The 19,437-nt window shown below is 45.0% G+C and overlaps 1 protein-coding gene across 1 annotated transcript; it reads right to left on the reverse strand.

Annotated features, from left to right (window-relative positions):
• Positions 1-709: 709 nt before the first annotated feature.
• NDST2 (N-deacetylase and N-sulfotransferase 2) lies at positions 710-19,106 on the reverse strand. The gene is made up of 9 exons (XM_039554004.1): positions 18,957-19,106; positions 10,028-10,210; positions 9,134-9,230; positions 7,797-7,920; positions 6,139-6,313; positions 5,741-5,911; positions 4,251-4,360; positions 2,681-2,783; positions 710-2,523 (listed from the first exon to the last, which is right to left on the reverse strand). The coding sequence occupies exons 1-9, from the start codon at positions 19,104-19,106 to the stop codon at positions 2,398-2,400; spliced, it is 1,239 nt and encodes a 412-aa protein (XP_039409938.1). The 3' UTR covers positions 710-2,397.
• Positions 19,107-19,437: the final 331 nt, after the last annotated feature.

Consider the following 19,437-nt stretch of genomic DNA (forward strand, 5'->3'; position numbering starts at 1 on the left):
ACACAGTTGCCCTTCGCTGCCCTGAGTGACAGGCTATTACTGGTAAAGTAACACTGATACTTAGTGTGCCCCTCCCACCATTTACTCCTCATACCATGTTTATTTTTAATGTTTAAATCTGTACATCTTAAAGATGTACCATAGTCCGAGGTAAAGCATGAAGACATTGTGTGACAACCTATAATGAATTAAGAGCAGGGAAATGTTTAAGGGAGCAGCACAATCATTAGTCCTGGGATCCTCCACCACCTGTGGCAGCATGTGAAAATAGCTGCCCTGCTGCTTCCAGGGTTATTTGTGAAGTGTCTGGTGGAGGGAGAGCTGTAGGACTGTTTCACAATGCTCTCACAACCATGACTGTTCAAACAGTGTTCTCCTTCCAGTTTACTGTAAGAGCTGCTGCACCAGGCACACCTGGACAGGAGGGACAGAGCCAAGCTCTGCTGTGGCAGGCACAGCAGCTGGAAACCACTGCAGTGGCCAGGGATGGCCCCAAAGTCACCACTACTGCAAACCAGTAAGAATGAGTCTCAAACTGCAGCCTGGCTGCAAGCCTTAGCACACTGCTTCTATGTTGCTTCAAACGTAAGTTAAACACCACTGCTGCCCTCCCAAATACCAGCTCTAAGGCCTGCAGGAGGTTTTTCAGGTTTTTTTATCCTTGTACCAGCTTAGGATCCATGACACCACTCCAAATCATCACAAAGAATAAAAATAAGTAGTACATTTATTGAATCTCCACTTACTACTACTTCTAGCCTTTATTCAGACACATGTGCTCAGCTTTGAGAGCCAAGAATTTCTTCATTATCATTCAATGTGAATGATGCTATACATGAATCAAGTGCAGGAAGTTGGGCTTTTCTCTCTTAACAGGAATGAGAGAGGGGTTTCTAGTCTTTCCATCTGTTTTTTGGCTGCACAAAATAACCCTTTCCAAGGGCACATGAAATAAAATACTATATTGCATACTATATACATTTACATACAACGGTAAATGCACCAGTCATTCAGAAATACACAATACCTAAGGCTCAACGGAAAAGCTCAGTTGAAGCAACTTCTCTCTGGCTAGGAGAGAAGTGGCTTCATGACAGTTGTGGAAGTTTCCATAACCTGTGTTCATGTGGATCCTGCCCCTCTGCAGCAATCTCCAAGGAGGACCACCTGTGCCTGGGAAGGAGGGGATGGCCCATGCAATTCCAGAAGCCCATGGCTCAAAGAAAAATATATACAACCATGATGGAGGATTGCCTCTGAGAATAATTATCCAGCAACTGCAGGAGGAGGCAAAGTACCTTAGTGTATTTACTTGACCACCTGCAGAAGCCTCTTTTGGGCATAGGAAACCACTTCTGGTGCAAAGCCTTCCCTTTATATCTGAAAATACTTACTTTTAACTGTTTTTTGCTCTTCTCCTTGGACTGTGTTCGACTGCAAGAAGATTAAAACAGTGCTAGCAACTGAACCTGTGTGGTAGGGGCACTGGAGCTGTTGGAAAGGGATTTTTTTTTTTAAGCTGATCAGACATGAGGAACTGAATTGTCTGCTTTCAGCTGTATTATCAGCCTTATTTTACAATACCTGAGCTTTACCTCCCCCCACTGCTGTGCTGCACTCACACACCCCAAAAGTGCTCTACAGGGATGTTACTGCTCCTTGGTTATCTTTTGAAATTTCTAAAGTCCCTGCAGAGAAATACTTGTAACATTGCTACATGTGGCAACCTTTTCTCTAAGATAAGAAAGCAATTCATTGACCAGAGTCACCACTGTATCACACCCAGAACAGTGCAGATAAGGAGAGACAACGTTACCTGTCTCCCTGTCCCCGCAGGTGCAGTCCCCACCATCCCCACGCAGCGGCACTGTAAGCAACAGGCACGGGCAGGAACAAGGCCGTATTGGACCTCGCTGTGCCAAACAGACTACGGATAAAAGCTGGGCTTCGCTGCACTAGATTCCCCTTTTATTAGGCTGCTGCTCTTTTCTCAGCAGTGGCCTCAATTGCTTCCCCTCTTCAGCCTTTACTTCTGGGCTCAGAGAAGTAACACATTAATTCCAGCTCATGCCTGTTTCATAAACTGAGAAAAGTAATTTAAAAATACACAAAGTGTTAACTCTGCTCTCTCCCCTGCTCAAAGTAGGGCAGGCATTCCAAATCCTTCCTGTAAGTAGAAGTCGAATTGTAGTAGCACACCATGAATACTCAAGACTGTGACTTGCACTCTATGCCCCAGGGCAGTGTCAGGGGCAGCAGCGCTTTCCGAGGGTGGGGCAAGGCTCCACATGCACATTCTCTGCTCCTGCTCATTTGTCCAGTTGTTTTGGCTTCAGAAGAGATGGCATCATAGCACACATTGGAGCACCACACATCCCAGTGGCAAGGGAGTCCCTCTCAGCTCCAGCTGGAGTTCTGCAGTTCCTCTCGGAGCCAGGTTGGAAGGGGCTGCCCAAGTCTGTTCATCAGCTTGGACAATTCAATGTTGTGTTCCCGGTAGAAGTCTCTTAGAAAGAGCCGTGACTGTGTGGAAAGAACAGACCACGTGAGCATGAAAGAAGATGTTACCCTCAACACATGTTCCACAGGTCATCTAGGACAGATGGTAGGAAAATCCACGTGGGTTTGCTGGGATGTTTTTACATCTCTTGCTGCCAACAGATTTGAGACAGCTACTCACCAAGGAATCCATATCAGGGTATTTCCTTCCTTTACTCTTTCCTAGGCATTTAGTTTTTCCTCCATCTAGCAGCTGGCACCAAAATCCTTTTGCTTCATCAAATCTGAAAAGGATATTTGTCTTTAAAAGATACAGCCACATAGCCAATTAGCAGCAGCAGCAATTAAGTAACTCCATAGTTATTTCCTATTTCAGTGCTTTACCTATTTATTTTGTGGTATTGGTTCCTTGGGTTTTTTTAGCACTGGACTACTTTGACAAGAAATCCATTACAAACATGACTGTTTCAGCTTTATGCAAATTTCAGAGATAACATGGTGTTACACTATTTGTCTGTCCAGCTGGGGGGCAAGATAATAATCAGTTTTTTACTGTATGTAAATTATTTTAAATCTACTTGCTAGAGTTGAGTATTAGAGAATCCCCTGACTGTTTTATAAAAGAGTGAAGTGTTTCTTTTCTTGCTCGAACACAGGCATAAGGCAATGCTGGGAACCACGTCTGGATCTGGCCTGCTCTGTCCCCTCAACTGGCCAAAGGTGAGCTTGAGATCTGAGCAAGTCCCCCTACAAAATTTGAGGCAAGCTGACCAATCCCATCTATTTTCTGACCCTGGCTGAGGGGTACCAGCCAGTACCACTACTGTAGATACTCCAGTCACCATCAGCACATGTGCTGCAGCAAATAAAGCTTTCAAGTAACCTGACATTTCTCTAAACCTGTTCTCCCCTGGGGAGCCATGTGCCACCCCTTTGGAAACAGCTGTAGGAGGAGAACTGAATTAGTTGTCCTCTCTTTATTGTCAAAGGAAAGGACAATTGTTCTACGCCTACATGCAGGCATCCCCACCCACCATCCTCAGCTGGCATAGGCTCTGACAGCAGAGAAGATGTGAAAACAGGTTTCAGCTGCAAAGAACAATATTCAGCATCTCCAGTGGGCTTGCAGAGTTTCCACTGAACCCCTGTATGGCCACAGTTCACTTTCAACAGCACTTAATCTATTCAGATAACTGTATGTGCAGTCATGTCTGAGTAACATCCCTTAACTGTAGCAGTGAGGTGGTGCCTCTGGTAACGCTCCCTCAGACAGCTCTGGGCACCTGTCAAATCCACATTGTCTCTAATAACAGGCTCTTTACCTCAAAACTGTGCAGTGTGGCCCTAATCTCCAGCTGGGTGAAGATAGGAGCAGCTTGTCACATATTTTTTATCATACCTCCTCTACTTTTTGTCAGATACAGGTATAACACAAAGCATAAGGACTGCTAATAATTCCAGCACCTTTTCTGAAACACAAAGACCAAATGGAAAAAACATCATAGTTACTGCTGTGAGCAACTTCATGCTTCTCCATGACAGTGGCAAAACCTTGTCCTTCCCCTACAATTTCTGGAGCCACTAGGCTGTGATTCCAGTCTCCACAAAGCATCTCATGGTATCTGAACCTAGTTTTAGGTTTAGGCATAACTCTGAAACCTTGGCAGGTGTGTGGTCAGAGAAAAGTATTCTTTTAATCAAGGGCTTCCTGGCTGAGAAAGCATCCTCCCAAAACTGATTTATTTCCCTACCTGAGGGCCTGGGTGTAGTTGAAGAGCGGCGTAACTCCCAGGAACTTCTGGATGTTGTCCATTACAGAGGCAGGGTTGTGTCTCAGCTCCTGCCCATCCACAATGAGAAGCTGAAAAGAGAACAGCTGCCTTAGCCTCTGCCAGCTTGTGCTGACTGACACCTGTGAGCTTCCTGCATCTCCAACTGCCCCTGGCCTGTGAGTACAGGCAGCCAAAGTCTGTATGTTCTACAACAACACAGTGGGGGGATGCAGCCCATTTGTCACCACAGGTAGAGAAGTTATGATATGGGCCACAAGTACCATAAAACAGTAAATCATGACAAGCTTTGCTTAATAAAGTTGTCTTTGGCCAAACGCCCTGTAACAAAGCACTAAGGCCCAGCAGCAGCATGTACAGATTGTCTCTGGAAACCGTGGGTTTTTTATGTCAGCAGCCATTGTGCTAAGTTTCTTCTGTAACTTGTGATTATTCTCCTGTTACATGTCTCATAGACAGTGAACAACATTTGTGCTAATAAATCACCTATTCCAAAAACCAGAATGGAGCAATAGTCACATGAACTGAAGACTGGCCTGCAGAAAGAACAAGGATGGTGTGTGTTTGGGTCCATCATTCCTCACAGCAGTAAGCTCCAGGAATAGTAAGGCAATGAGATACAAGCCTAAGAATGCTTTACCATCTCCTCTTTTAGTCTTGGCAGATCTGTCATGTACAGTTCAGGCTCTGCTGCTTTGGCAGAGAATAAGAGACTAAATGGACATTATAAACCTCTGCTGGATTACAGACTGTCTGACAATAACCCCGGCAGCAGAAAGAACTTGAAAAAGCACATTCTGTAATCACACACATCTATTGAGAGATATATATCTATCTACCTGTCTAGATAAATAGATACCTATATATCTATCTTAGACAGTTTAGAAACTTCTTGGGAATTTAGAGACTGAAAAAGTCTACACTGTCTATTAATTTGCCTTTTTTGCAAATTTTTATACAAAACACAGAATCCTGACATCTCTGCAGTGAACCTTCCCTTCAGCAGACAGCTAATGGCTTCACAACATCGGGACTAACAAGAGGCAGAGTCCACAAGCCTCTCTCTAAAGTAACTAAACCACAGGCTGAAGACCTTCTGGGCCTGAAGAGGGTCCCTGGACTGGAGACTGCCAAGATGAAAGGAAGGGAGTGCTAACACAGCTGTTCTTGCTGAAATTTCCAGTACTGTGGAGCTCTCTAGGAGATCACAGTATCCTCCTGCACTCATTTCCTTTTACAAATACAATAAAGTGCAAAAATGGAGTATTCAAGCCTGATTTCTTACCCACTCATAACAGGAGAAAGCAAGTAGTGGCTTTTGTTCCAAAAGACAAGAAAGGTGAAGTTAAAATTATGGGGGGAGCACAGGTACATGACTCAGTTTGTTCCCCTCTCCTCTACACTAAACCTACAAGGGACTCCACAAGAACCTCTAGTGACTAATCTCCTACCTGCCCAGAGGGATAGTACGTCAGCCAGCGCTCCAGGTGAGTGGAATACCAGCCAGGGAACAGGCATCGGCTCTGCAGGTTGCGCAGTTCCTGAGGGGCCTGGGATTTCGCAGAGATCACTTGGTAGAAGGTGTAATTGAGTGCCACAGGGTCATTGTGAGCACGCTGGTGCTGAAAAACACAAGCTGAATTCGGGAGCAGGAACACGATTCCACCTTACACCTCTCCGTGCAGACCCCACCGACTCAGCACAGCCACCCACCAATGCCTCTGTATGACTCTGTCCACACCCTGCAGGCAGCCTGCCTCCTCTAGGGAAGCACACCCATGGGCTTTCTACCTCAGCCCACTGAAATATCTCTGTGGCCCTCACCCCCAGCACAGCGCAGGGAAGTTACCTGATACCACGAATAGGCTCGGTCAGCAGGGTTGATCAGAACAGTAATGATTTTGGCTCGAGGCAGCAGGGCTGCACCACGTTTTGGTACCACCTCTGTGTCAAAGTAATTGGCACTCTTCTCAAACATGAAGTCTGTGCTGGCATTAGAGGGGATGGGAAAGAATTCCATGTACCTGCCAAACAGACGGGATGCTGGTGAGCAGCATGGCCCAACAAGAAAAGGCAGAGCCCACAATGCCCTTACTCCTTTTCAACAGACACAGCTGCAACACAACTGCACCTCCCCAGCAATGCAGGGAATGGGCGAAGGAGTACACATCTGGCAGAGGCATGACTCAAAAAGGGGTGGTGGCACATGACGAAGTTGGGAAACGATACAAAGGTATGAAAGTATTTTGCTGAGAGTGTGTTCCCCAAGTCCCTGGGCAGTGCAAGGAAAAACCTGAGGGTAAGGTCCCAGTTGAAGCCTTTAGCAGGAAAGACTTCTAGTCCAAGAGTAAAGTCAGAATTGTCTGCCTGCCTTGTCACCAACCACTTGTTTAAACCTGTCTAAATCATTTGTCTCTTTGTACCTCAGTCCATAGCTGAGGTACAGGGTAAAGAGCTCTGCCCTGCCTCACAGGAGCTTGTCACATTAGTAACATTGAAACTGTAAGATATTTGAGTAACAGGGTAAGAGGGTAGGGGGGATTGTGAAGCACTGGAAGACTGGTCTCTGCTCAAATCTAAGCTGTGCAACAAATGCAAATTCCATGTTAAATGTGAAGATTCTCCCCTTGCATGTGATGCTACACTCAAATCAATCTGGATGACTTTTCTAGGGGATGCACATAAAAGCCTTCACTTTCTAACCTGTCAGCTAGTGCAACTGCTCTGTAGTGCTTGACTCCTGTGAGCTTTGCTCAAGTACTAACCACCTTCCAGTATCTTTTCAACAGTCTAAATGATTAGAGAAGTCAATCTCCACAACTCATGGGCAAAGAAATCCCACAGCAGAATACCTTAGTGCTACACAGCCATCCCTCAGAGCCACACACAAGGGAGGGCAGTGCCACTGTCAACCAAAGCTACTGCTTTGAGTAAGAAACACCTTTAAACTTTCTCTGCCTGGAAACATAGTGGCATATGTAGTGCCATGGTGGCACTAGAATTTCCCTGCCAGGTGCAAACTTCTAAAGCTAAAGACCAAGGTATGTGTATGGACACTGGAGCCAGCACAAGGAACACAGTGGTGGCTCTAAGTGTCAAGGTCCGAGAACAATGGTAGGGAGGTTGTCCCCTCCAGTGTTACGTTTTAACTCTGAAACCATGAAGAATTTTGTAATGAGAACATTGCTGTCTGTTTTGCATGTTGAAGTAAAAGTAATTTCATGACAGCAGTGCATTCAACAAAGACTTGCTGAATTTTTAAAGCTAAATCATGCCTACAACTCTCCTGATGAATAGTCAGTAAAATGAGAAACTACCTGTGCTGCTCCTGGGACTACACAGTTGGTTACCAGGAAAACAGAAAGCATGCACTGAGCAACAGCAAGGAAAACAGCTGTTCAGAAGCAGCAAAGCTGCTAAGGGGGATGAGGGGGACATACAGAGAGACTCTGGAGAAGAAATCATAGGTGCACCTTACCACAGAAGAACATGTGTCAGGTTTCTTACCAATCGATTCCTTTGTGATAGTTGGGGCCATTAAAAAACTGGATCTCCTCAAAGGTGGATGGACTTGGGAAGTTACTGGTGACAGCTGGGTGCATGGTCAAGAAGAAGTGCACAGCTGTTGTGCCTGCAACAGGAACCAGTTAATGGGACCTGGGTCACACGTAATGCTTTGGCTGAATGAAAGGTTTTACCTACACTGCAAGAAACAGTTCCCAGATGGGCACACTCCTGCTGTGTGGCTGACCAACCCCTTAACTCATGCAGGTTACAACAGCACTGACACCAAGCACTTGCTCAGTCAGGTTCAATCCACATTTCAACTCAGGCAGCTGATTTGAATTGCCTAACAGCTGCCACCCAGGTCAGCTACTCCCATGCCAGTGGCAAAGCCACACTGTCACATGGCAGAACCCAAACCTGCCAAATGAGAGGTGGCCTAGGCAGGAGATGTGCTAGGGACAACATTAATGTCCTTGGGTGAGAACTTAGCCAGAAATGCCTTGGCCTGCCTTTGCTGTAGATGTTTTCCCTTTATCCCACCAAACCTGACAGTGCTGCTCAGCGCACGGCTGTGGGCTTCCAGCAGGACAGACAATCAGCCAAGGGAATGCTTTTCTTACTGAGCCACCTGCAACCAGCCTGGGTCATGATACAGGAGGGCTCATGCTGCACAACACCAACAGAGCTTCCCAGTAACACAGCCAGGAAACAGGAGCTTGCCTGGGACAAGCTTTGTTCCAAGGCCAGGATCACCACTTGCTGTGGATGGTTGGTGCTGCTGTTACACAGCACTGCACAGAAAGCCAAGGCTTGAGACCTGGCCTTAGCTGAAGAGATTTTGCTCTCTTCAGCCTAGAAGGGACTCATCAGTACAGTATACATAGCTGTGTCACTGCCAACCACAATGCCACAGCAGTTAAAAGGTGGTGACAGAGATCAGACAAAGGAGTTTCTCTCCCTCCCACTGAAAGTGACACGGAGCATGCACTGGGTACACAGATGTGCAGCAACAAAAGCACCAGGGGATATTCATTGTAACCTTTGCCAAGTGTGTGTGCTTAGTCCTGCTGACAGCTTATATTTGTGACACACCAAGGTCACAGGTTCTCCGAGCTTACATGGAAACCCAAAACAGATAGGGTAAGCCAAGCACAGTGCCAGAAGGAAAAGTACTGACAGACTTGCCAGATTTAGGTTAGAACATATCTGAGATTGTCTGAAATGTCCTCTGTGGCCATTTGGCAGCTTGCACGAAGGGCAGCCGTACAGATCTACAGCACAGACCTTTCCAGCTCTCCTCTCTGCAAAAGTGAAATGGAAGCTGCAATTCACATTACCAGTTTTCTGAGGTCCCACGATGAGGAACTTGGGGAGTCGATCACATGTTTTCTCTTTGGACCAGATATCCTTGTGCCTTTTATCATCACAGGGATTCTGTAGCACAAGTGATGAGATTTAAGCATTACCACAGAAGGTAATGGCAAGGGAAGGAAAAGCTGGAAGGAGCAGTCCTCTCGGGAAAATGCTATTAGCATATGAAGAACACTTCAGAGCCACACTGCTCTGCCAGGCATCAAGAAGTGTTAAGTAAAAACACTGGGGACCATTTTCAAAAGCTCCAGTGACACAGGAGCCAAAGTCCCTCTGAGAGTGTTAATCACAGGCCTTGCCCTATGTAGCCATACTGGGCTGGGCCACCGTGATAGCACAGCTCAGCATCTGTGAACTTCTGGCAGACAGACAACTCTATCACCTTCAGTTAATTTCATCTGCTCATTACCATGCAGAGAGTTGCTGCACTGGGATAAAATGGAATAAGCGTGTTTTTATTTAATGAACATGAATTCTGCAGTGTGAAATTACTTTGAGATTAATCACATTAACATGCCTGCAAGCTCCTCCATCACCAAACGGGGCTCTTGCTTGCACACTTTACATTTCACAGCAGCTTGCTCCAATACAAGCCCTTCAATGACCCAAATGTCTGCAAGCTGGCCACTGGTCACGTATGACAGTCACCCCTGTCCCTAAGCTCACACTGTGACCGTGTCCTACTGCTCCTACTCCCCCATGCCTTCCACCTTGCCATTTGCCATGGGCAGCCTGAAGCCACAAAGGTTAAACCTAAAAGCTTTATGCTTTACCTCTCTGGATCAGCAGTCTTGCCACACTTTAAACGTGGGATACACCTCTTAGAAAATCACTAGGAGCAGTTAAAGCTGCCTTCTCACCTGCCACAAGGGATTCTTCTCCTGCGGGAAGATTTCAAAGTACTTTTTTGCAAGTTGGACTGGAGGCAATGTTTGCAGGCGAAGGTTGGTCCAGCACTGCACGAACTTGACCAGGCTCTCAAAAGTGTACAGTCCCAGACGGTCATTCCCATAGTTGGACAGGTGGGTCATGAAGATGCTGATCTGAAAATAAAAGACAAGGATACTGGTAAAGCAGGTAACAGAACTCTTTCCTTCTAGCTTGATTCCATGGTCAGCAAGAGGCTGTTCACAACTCAGACTGCCACGGCTGTCTTGGCTGACAAATGTCCATCTGCCAGGCTGACAAATGTCCATCTGCTTGCGAGACAGGAATAACTCAGTAGAGGAGGGTCACAGACCTCTCAGTTATCCCTGGGAACAGTGCAGGAGCATGATAACTGAACCCTGGATGTGAGTTCAGAACAGTTTAAAAATCCCATTCAAGTGGCTCTAGGACATTTAGGTGAACAAGACTTAGTCAGTAACTCCCTACTAGTCAAAAACCTTGCAAAGCCTCTTTTACGGGAAAACACCCCTTTCCCAGAGGCACCACCAGAGCAACCTCTCAAGCTGCGGAGTCTGCTACAGCAGGGGAGCAGGCCAGGGAGGGGACACCATGCTGCAGGCCAGGTCACATGGCACAAGGACAGTTGTCACAGGAGTTCTCTCTGGGCCCACAGCCTGTCAGCTTTCATGCCCTTCAGAGCTGACATCTCAAATGTAAAGGAGGAGCAACTGGCAGTTCCCAGTTTAAAATACAAACAGGTGTATCTGGGGATCTGATATGGGACTGCAAAGAGACACTGCACTAGGATATTGTCCTAGAAATGGACACCAGCTGCTAAGTTTTAGCCTTCAAGAACCTTCAGCACAGGCATCGCCTGCAAAACCTCCTGCCAAGCTGTAACATCTGTGGGCAAAGTGGCACTCAACAGCTGTGGCAGCCGCCCCAACACTGCAGTGCTCAGGAGGTTGTGCACTATCTCTGTCTTGCCAAGCCATCTCTCCTCTCAAGGAGATACATTTTCCTCCGGACAGTTTTTCAGTATTTTAACTTCTGGAAAAGAGTACGAAGGACTGTTGTCAGCTTGGCTCTAGTGTGTGCTTTTGATATGTCCCATTGAATTCAGCATCCCAGGGCCCATAATACAACAGCACTTTGCCAGACATAAACCACACTATGGCTAAAAGTTAGAAAAACAAGCAGGACACTGAGGCCAGTGAAGGAATGGCTGATTTAGCACTCCTTGTCCAGTGTCTGCAAGTGCATGGAGGGAAAATTTCCTCAGTCACACCAGGGGCACCCATTGCTGTACAGTCTTGAGTTCAATTCTGGTGACACCAGGTAAGGTCAGGAGGCAATGACAGGCTTCCCTGGCAGGGGGCAGGAACGGCTTTCCCACTCACAGCAGGAAAACAGCAAAATGGGGAAGCAGGAGACAGATGGGCTTGGGATGAAGATATTTGCTGGCACTGAGGAAGTCTGAATTGTTTTCTGCCCAGTGTCACCATGGACTAGTTTCAGCAAGAGAAGAGGTACTGATAGATAGTAGCTCCTTGTGCCTGAGCCCTCCCCAAGACAAGTCTGTCTGTAAGGTGCTCACAACCCAGCACCTTTGGGTAGGCAAGAGAAAACACTGGCAGGACTCTGGGACACATGGAAAGTAAGTGGAGTTTGAGATTTATCACGTTTGTCTGCCTGTGAGTTTGTCACTCCTGCTTCCCTACTGAGCTGACAGAGAGGCCCTGCCAGACAGGCTCTGGCACCTTCACTTCAAACAGCAGCATGTGCTCGGTGCTGTTGTGTAAGAAGGATGTGCTCAGTACAACACAGAGCAGAGGACAGAAAGATCAGTATAACTGCAAGGTGTGGTGGCAAAAGGATACATCTCATGCTGTATTTTGACCCTTTCTGGGAGACATCAGAAAGGTTCTCTGACAGCAAAGTGTGGCTCATCCCTTTGACTTGCTAGTGAAATACATAGAGGGAAAATATGCTGCATGAAGAATCTGGCTCACTGGCACAAATCGAGGAGGACAAAGGTCACCACCTGGGACCCCTTCAAGACTTCCATAACAAAAAAAAAGGCCTGTGTGTACTCCAGGTTAGCAACTGTGTCTCAAGACTGACTACATTTGGTAAAATGGCTCACACAGGTAATGCTGCACCTGTGAACAGTCCCAAGCAACTGGATTTGGAAGAAGAAAAGACAAACCCAGTGGATGAGCCATGTCCCTGTACTTGTGAGTGTGCAGTCAGGCCTGTAACACTCGATGCATATGACCTGGACGTGTGCACCTAAGGATCCTTAAAATAAATACCAAGGTAAAATCCCTTTTCCCCTTCTAACCGTGTATGACTCTTGATTTTAAGACCAGGAAAAGGCATCACGGGCTGCCCACGCACTGCACACTTAATTGTTGCCAACTGATTCAGTGGCAGGTGGAGATTAAACATCTCCCGAAACCTTCATCACCTTCTCTCATATGCCACTGAAGAACACGAAGCCAGTTTTAAATCACCAACAGCATGACATAAATTTGGGTTGGTCTCAAATACATGAAAGCTTCTTTTTACGAAGCTCTCTCACCTCCTGCTTTGTGTTCATGGCAGCAGACTATTTCACCATATGTTGTTATTTTTCCAGGAAAAAATGCCCAACAAAGCCAACAAATACCAAATAATCTAAAACAAACACCAGGGAAACTAACTAAATTGCACCTTGCTTTAAAAATAAAGTAAAAATCACAGTGGAGTCTTTTCTCCCTTACTGGCAGTGTGACTTACCCACAGCAATACCCCGGTGCCTTTCTTGGCATACAAGCACATCTTTGGGGCACACCTGCTGCCCCCCCCCAGAACAATGCAAGAACACCCTTAGTGCCAGATGTTGCTCACCAAGTCAGTCACGCTGACTATGAGCTCTCTGTAAAAACTAAATAGCTTTTTTTCTTTAAAAACCTTTTTCAGTCACCCCCCCAATTCCTGCAGATGTGCTCCACCACATACAGACCCTCTAACCACCTGCTCAACTGCCACAGTTTGCAACACCAGGAGGCACAAGAAAACAACAGCAAATAATATTACCCAAACAGGTCTTCATCCTTTCTCCATTCCTCCAATTTCTGTTACTACCATTCTGATAAAACAAAGAATATGAGAAGACTAGTTTGTGAGTTTAAGGCATACATAAAGTTCTTACATAGTAAAGCCAGGGGTTTCTAACAACTAGCTCCACCAGAAAAGGAACTACTTGTGAGACAGATGCTTATTTTGCTCCACCAGAATTTACTTGTGAGACAGATGCTTATTTGTAATTTGTATTACTAGACAGAAAAAAATCCTTCTGAGTCAGGGAAAATATCAGTTTATAGATGAGGCCAAAAGTCCCACTTAAAAGACTCCCACCAGGCTGTTTTCCAAACTGTTGGTGCAGCTTGAAGCAGAGACAAAAACCACAAACAGATTTTATATGAAGAGATATAGTAACTGCTAACTTTATGACAGCAGATGGAAAAGTCAGAGTACTCTTTACACAAGCCCTACAATGATCATTATCTCAAACAGCTCCTCTGCTATAAGCTCAGCAGAGCAGGGACTGCTTTGTGTAGCACACAATGAAACCTTACCCCGGTGAAGGCTTCAGAGTAGCTGTAGACTGTCAATGTAAAGTATATCACACAATTTTCTACTGGAGAAACTGAGACACAACAAAACTTACTGAAGGTTGCACTGCAACACAGCAGACAAATCGGAATTTTTGGTAAAACTATCCCTGTACCCAAGATTCCAAATGGATTGGGTCTCCATTCCCAAATGGCCCTCTGTAATGACAGAGTTGGCTTTGGAAATCCAGCTCAGTCAGCAACAATAAGCTGTGTTTTCTTCATCACAACCGATCATCTTTCAGTTTTGCCTCTACATACTGTTAACTTTTTACTGGAAAAAGGACAGGGGAGAGAAGGTGAAAAAATACTATGTGAAGATGTAAAAAACAGAACTTGTATAGTTTTTTCTTTTTCTTGCTACTGAAGTGACAACTGATGTTGAATATATGATTCCCTGGCCAGAGCACAGAACATGACTTCTAATTCCAGCTCGAGTCAAGTTCAGTCCCTGTAATACACCAGGAATTCCAGAGTATCAGCATAGTACCCAAAATCATGTGCCATCTTTCAAAAGCAATGAGGAAAACAGCCTTTCCACCTCCACAACAAGCCCTTCCCATCTCAATGACTCTGCAAGGAAGACCCCAATGTTACCACCTTCCTGCTTGGCATTGCAGCTCCAAAGTTGCAAAGAGGCAGAAGCCAGCAGAGGCAGAAATCAGCAGGGCAGAGAGAGGTAAAATAGAAACATATTAAAAATGCTGTATCCTTTTTATGAGGTGAATTCCTTGTAAGACAGAGTAATACAGAGCTCCATGCATATCACAATGTTCCATACATGAGAAGTAATCTTCACTGTACTCCTGTGGAACAAATTCATGCTCAACACTTCTCTCAGGTTCCAGTAATAGTCAATTTTGATGGAGAAAACTGAGAATTCCAAGTTATTGTCTTCCCAAATAACTCACTTCCTTTTGCTTTTCAATCCCACTGAATAAAATAGAAACATTCAGGATTTAAAGATTCACTATCTTAACATGCATTACACACAAAGTTGTTTTTGCAGGAGGAAATAATGTAAAGAGAAACTCAGGAGCCCAAATGTTACTTGTATGAATTTCCAAGCATGTGTTTCTGGGGTAGAATTTGTAATCTAAACACCAGGGTAATGGTAAGAAAATCAAGAAGATGTTGACTTATGCAAAAGCCTGGCAAGGTTCTACTTTTACAACTCTTTATCCCAAAGCATCACCATGGAGAACACTTCCCTGGTTGGACTCATTCATCTCTCCAACTTAATTTTTACTTTTGAACTGATTCTGTTTTGTGAAGAACTGTAGCTTCAGTTTCCCAGTTATCAGTTTAAAGATGAAAATTACAGGACAACTGGATTATTCTGTAGAGTAAGAATGAAATCAGAGTTTAAGTTAGGCTGCCACACCTGCAGTGCCCAGCTGAGGGGCACCAGGGAGAGGAACCCCCTTTGCTGGGCACTTCTGAATCACAGCAGTGTTTTGATAACAATGATTCCATTCAAGCCTCTAGCGAAGCTCCCAAACAAACCCCCATTTGTTACATGGATGAGCTCGAAAAAACAAATTAAAAAAAAAAGCCTGTATCAGATTGCTGCTCAAGAATCTGTCAGCTCCGATCTCTTTAACAAGGCTTCACAGCCAGAGGGCATGCCAGCTGGCACTGGATGCATTTCTTTCTTTGGGGACTGCATCAGCTGGTTTAGGTTCAAACGAAAAGAGGGGAAAAAAAACAACAAACAACCAAATTTATATTAAAAGGCAAGAGAGCTGTCAGAAACCAGTCATACTCAAAAAGCTCAAAAATATCTATACTGGAGAAAGAAAAGAAAAAAAAGAATCATGGTGAAAATTATACCCTTTTAAAGGAAAAGAAAATTCCTGTGTCCTCTTTTGACATCAAACTCCTGGGAATCTAACACCACAAAAAATCCCAGGTTTCTAGATAAATTGAGGTCCACTCTGAACTCCTGCCTGGACTACCTAAGTGTGAATTGTGGGAGGTGGCAGTCAGAATGCACACCAAGAGTGAAGTGCTCAGAGGTCCAAGGACGCAGGCTCAGCAGGCACCCATCCTGCCAGAAAAGCATCTCTAGATTAGAGAGCATCAGCTGTAAGGTCAGCTACCCCAGAGATCACCAGCATTGAGACAAAGGCTTCATCAAACTTAGATGTTCTGTTTCCTAGTGATATACAGTGTTAATGTGAAACATAAACTGCTTTGTGAATTATCAGCTGCTAAGCCACATGGCAACTGATGTGATATGAAAGCAAGATAACAACCAGAACCGTGTGGTTTTAACATCTGATCTCCAGATATTTCCAGTGCTTGGAAATGATTGTGGGAGTTCACTGCAAACGCTCAGGACCAGCACTTAGCCAAAACCAATGACCAGATTTTAAGTATTTGGGCTTCTGGTGCATTCATGCCAAGGCACATTGAAGATAATGGGTATCATCTGACACCTTTATCAGGAACTGTCAAGGCATTCTTAGCTGAGCTACAGAAGGTTCTTACCACCCAAACCCCAGTGTCACCAGTACATTACCCCAGTCCTTTTCATTATTCATAATATAATCTCTCCATCTGGAATCCACAGCAGCAAGATCTTGCCTTTGTCCACAACAGCTCTATTTCAGAGGCCTTTCTTCTGCACTTCCTGTGAGATGGTTGTTGCCTTGGGCCCCAGGGGGACTGCAGTAATTGAGTTACACAGTAATCAGAGAAGGAATCTGATTGATTTTCCAACCCATTCCACTTTAATGGTGTCATCATGACACAAAATTCCTCATTAGTCTGCTCAGTTCTGAAACACCACAGGCCCTCTCTTTGTCTGTGGTGGTATCTGTATGCCAGGCCTCCAGGTACAGCCCCTCTCTCACAAAGATGAGGAACCCGTCAAGTAGTGTCAACAAAACACAGCAAGCCACACAGCAAAAGAATTAGTAGAAAGCTCAGGAGAATGAATGCTGGTTGTATTTCACATATTGGGTAAAAAAAAATATACAGCCACATTGCAATGAAATTGCCATGCTCATTTCTGGGCTCTGGCCATGTGTTTCAGCTAACATCCGCTGCCAGTCGAATCCTGCCATGAGAGACTGCCTAAGGAATACAAAATTCAGATCAAAGAGGCAAGAAACACTAATGGTGCCCATGCTGCTCTGACAGGCAGGACTGCAGCCTTCAACCAGCTCCATGCTCTGCTTGGGCAAGTCCCCATGCAGGGAAAAGCCTCTCAGAACAGACCTGTGCTGAGCCAGAAAGCTGCCAGCTGGCCAGTAGGCTTGAAATGTGGCAGTCCAATATAAGAGGAGAAGACCTGTGTGATGAAGTAATAATTATTTTATTTCTTTTATCATTCCTAGACAGGTATGTAACTTCACACCTCTGCAAGAGAACAAACTGTTGTCCATGCTAAACAGTTCTGCATGCACTTCTCTCATCCCAGCCTGGTGGAAACCCAACTACAGCCTTGAACTTACACTTGTGCCAGCGCAATGAAGTCTGAAGACAACATAAAGGTAGAGATCTTGGCAAGGCTGGCTCCAGGCCAGCTTCGCAGAGGGCTGCAAAGGGATCCTGCAACGTTCTTGGTGTTCGGATATATGATGGATACCCTTGTTTGCAGCAGATCTTTGTTCTCTTGCTCTTTTATTTTACAAAAAAATAAACAATAGGTTTAGTCCTTCCCATGCCAGTGACAGAGGCATGGCCCAGCATTACCTGTTAGCAACATAAACCAATCTTTTCCCCTGAAAACAAAAAGGTGCTCCTCATAAGAGCTTCCAGGAAATCTGGTTTTCAGCTCCCTGCCTTCTCCCCATCATACTATACTCAGTGCTTGGGGTCATTACAACTGACCCAACGACTCACTTTCGAAAGCAAGGGGGTTTCAAACTTTTACGCTCAGGTATTCCCTCAAGTTAAATGTCAGTGCCACAAGCCCCAACAAGTTTCACTGCCTCAGCATAGGACAAATTTGGGAAGGGAAAACAGTTCGTCATCTTGTTTTTTCAGCCTGCCTAAAGAGCAGATGTGCAAATAAGGGACCTGAAGAACTGTTAAAAAGCCAAACAAAATTTCAACCTTCAACAGTCACTGATGCTACTTGTAAAAATAGTATGTAGCTTGGCAGCTGCACACCTCTGCTGAAATGAAAAGGAAAGACTACAGGTATTGTAGCAGTGGAAGTGCTCACACAAGTCAGAGCTTTCCACCAGCTGAGGGGATGTAACTGCTCTGGGAGTGCACAGGTCTCTGTAATGTAACTGCTCATAGGAGAGAAAGGAGGCACTTTCCTCAGAGATAACAGAAGGCATGTATCCATTCCTTCATTTCACATGTTACTGAGCCTTTAAAATCTATGTATCAGGCCACCACAAGATCAGCAGTTTCATTCTGGCCTTGCCTCTCCTATTTTGTGCCTTTCCTGACACATAGGTCCATGCCCGCTCTGACCCTAACCCTTTTCCCACACCAGGGGATAATGAGACAGCAGCTCCTCTCTGCGCCTAGACACACGGAGCTGTGGGACAGAGAGCCACAGGCAGCACAGGCCAGAGCCTTGCAACACAAAGGCAGTCCAATCTGCTCTACAGTCCCCCTCCAGATGGAAAGTGAATACTTCAGTCACCCCAAAGGGAGGGAATACACCATCTTCAGCTCCCTCCTTTCATCAGAAATCAACATGTACGCTCTATCATGGCAGAAAATCTCCAGCTCAGCTGTGGGAACAGGAAATAGATGCAGTTCCTTCCACATTAGATATGGACAAGAATCTCATATCCATTCTCTCATGCTTCCTGCTTATCACAATTCAGATCAACTATTCTGCTACAGAAAGCAAAAAGTCTTCTCTGGTGATATCTCTTAAGTAACTTAATCAAGTGGGAAATACAGTCAAACTGTGGCAAAACCAAAAAAAAAATCAGCGTCAGCGTTGAAGTGTCTTAATATAGAATGCATATTATGAAAGTTTATCTGTAATTGTTATGAAAGCAGCCTAACCATTCTTCCCATGAGCTAGAAAATTTCACCTTAATTAGCAAGAGGCTGATTCTTTATATTCAGTTGCTTCCTCCCATCACATAACACATAGGAGATAATCTTTTACAATCAAATTTATCTAGGAACACACGACAGTAGGGAACAGGTTTAATACCATTACACCGAAAGTTTGTCCAAACTGACACCAGAAGAAAGCTGTAAGTATGCTCTACCAAATCTTAACACCTCAGGAAAGCTCTTGAGCTCCTGTGCTCACCTGTTCTGGTGCATTTGCACCAAAATTCAGGGTCAGAATCTGCTGGGCTTCTAAAAGAACATGTTCCCCAGCTGTGTACAGCAGCTCCCTCCTACCTGCCTTCAGCTGAGATGTTCTACTCACAAGACCTCCACCCAGTGTAAAGTTCATGGTGTATCTCCCAGCCTTTGCAGTATCTAATTATCTAGTTGTCTATTACCTTGGTGTGATTGAAATAAGTAAGTCTCCTGGACTCAGAAAACAAAATATTAACATTTTTGCTGGCTTGGCTATTGCAAGACAGCTTTTAACACAATGCAAACTCATGTTAAAAAAAAAAAAAAAAAAAAAAAAAACCAAAACAAAAACCAAGATGGAAGAAAAGGAGAGAGAGAGGTGTAAAAGTGATATAAGCAAGCTATAAATCTGGCCAGGCAAAAAGAGTAAAAACAAGCAATGGGAAGAAGAGTAGAACAAGTGGAAGAGGCATGAATTGAGGTCT

This window comes from Corvus cornix, chromosome 6 (genome assembly GCF_000738735.6).
Source record: "Corvus cornix cornix isolate S_Up_H32 chromosome 6, ASM73873v5, whole genome shotgun sequence".
Classification (NCBI taxonomy): domain Eukaryota; kingdom Metazoa; phylum Chordata; class Aves; order Passeriformes; family Corvidae; genus Corvus; species Corvus cornix.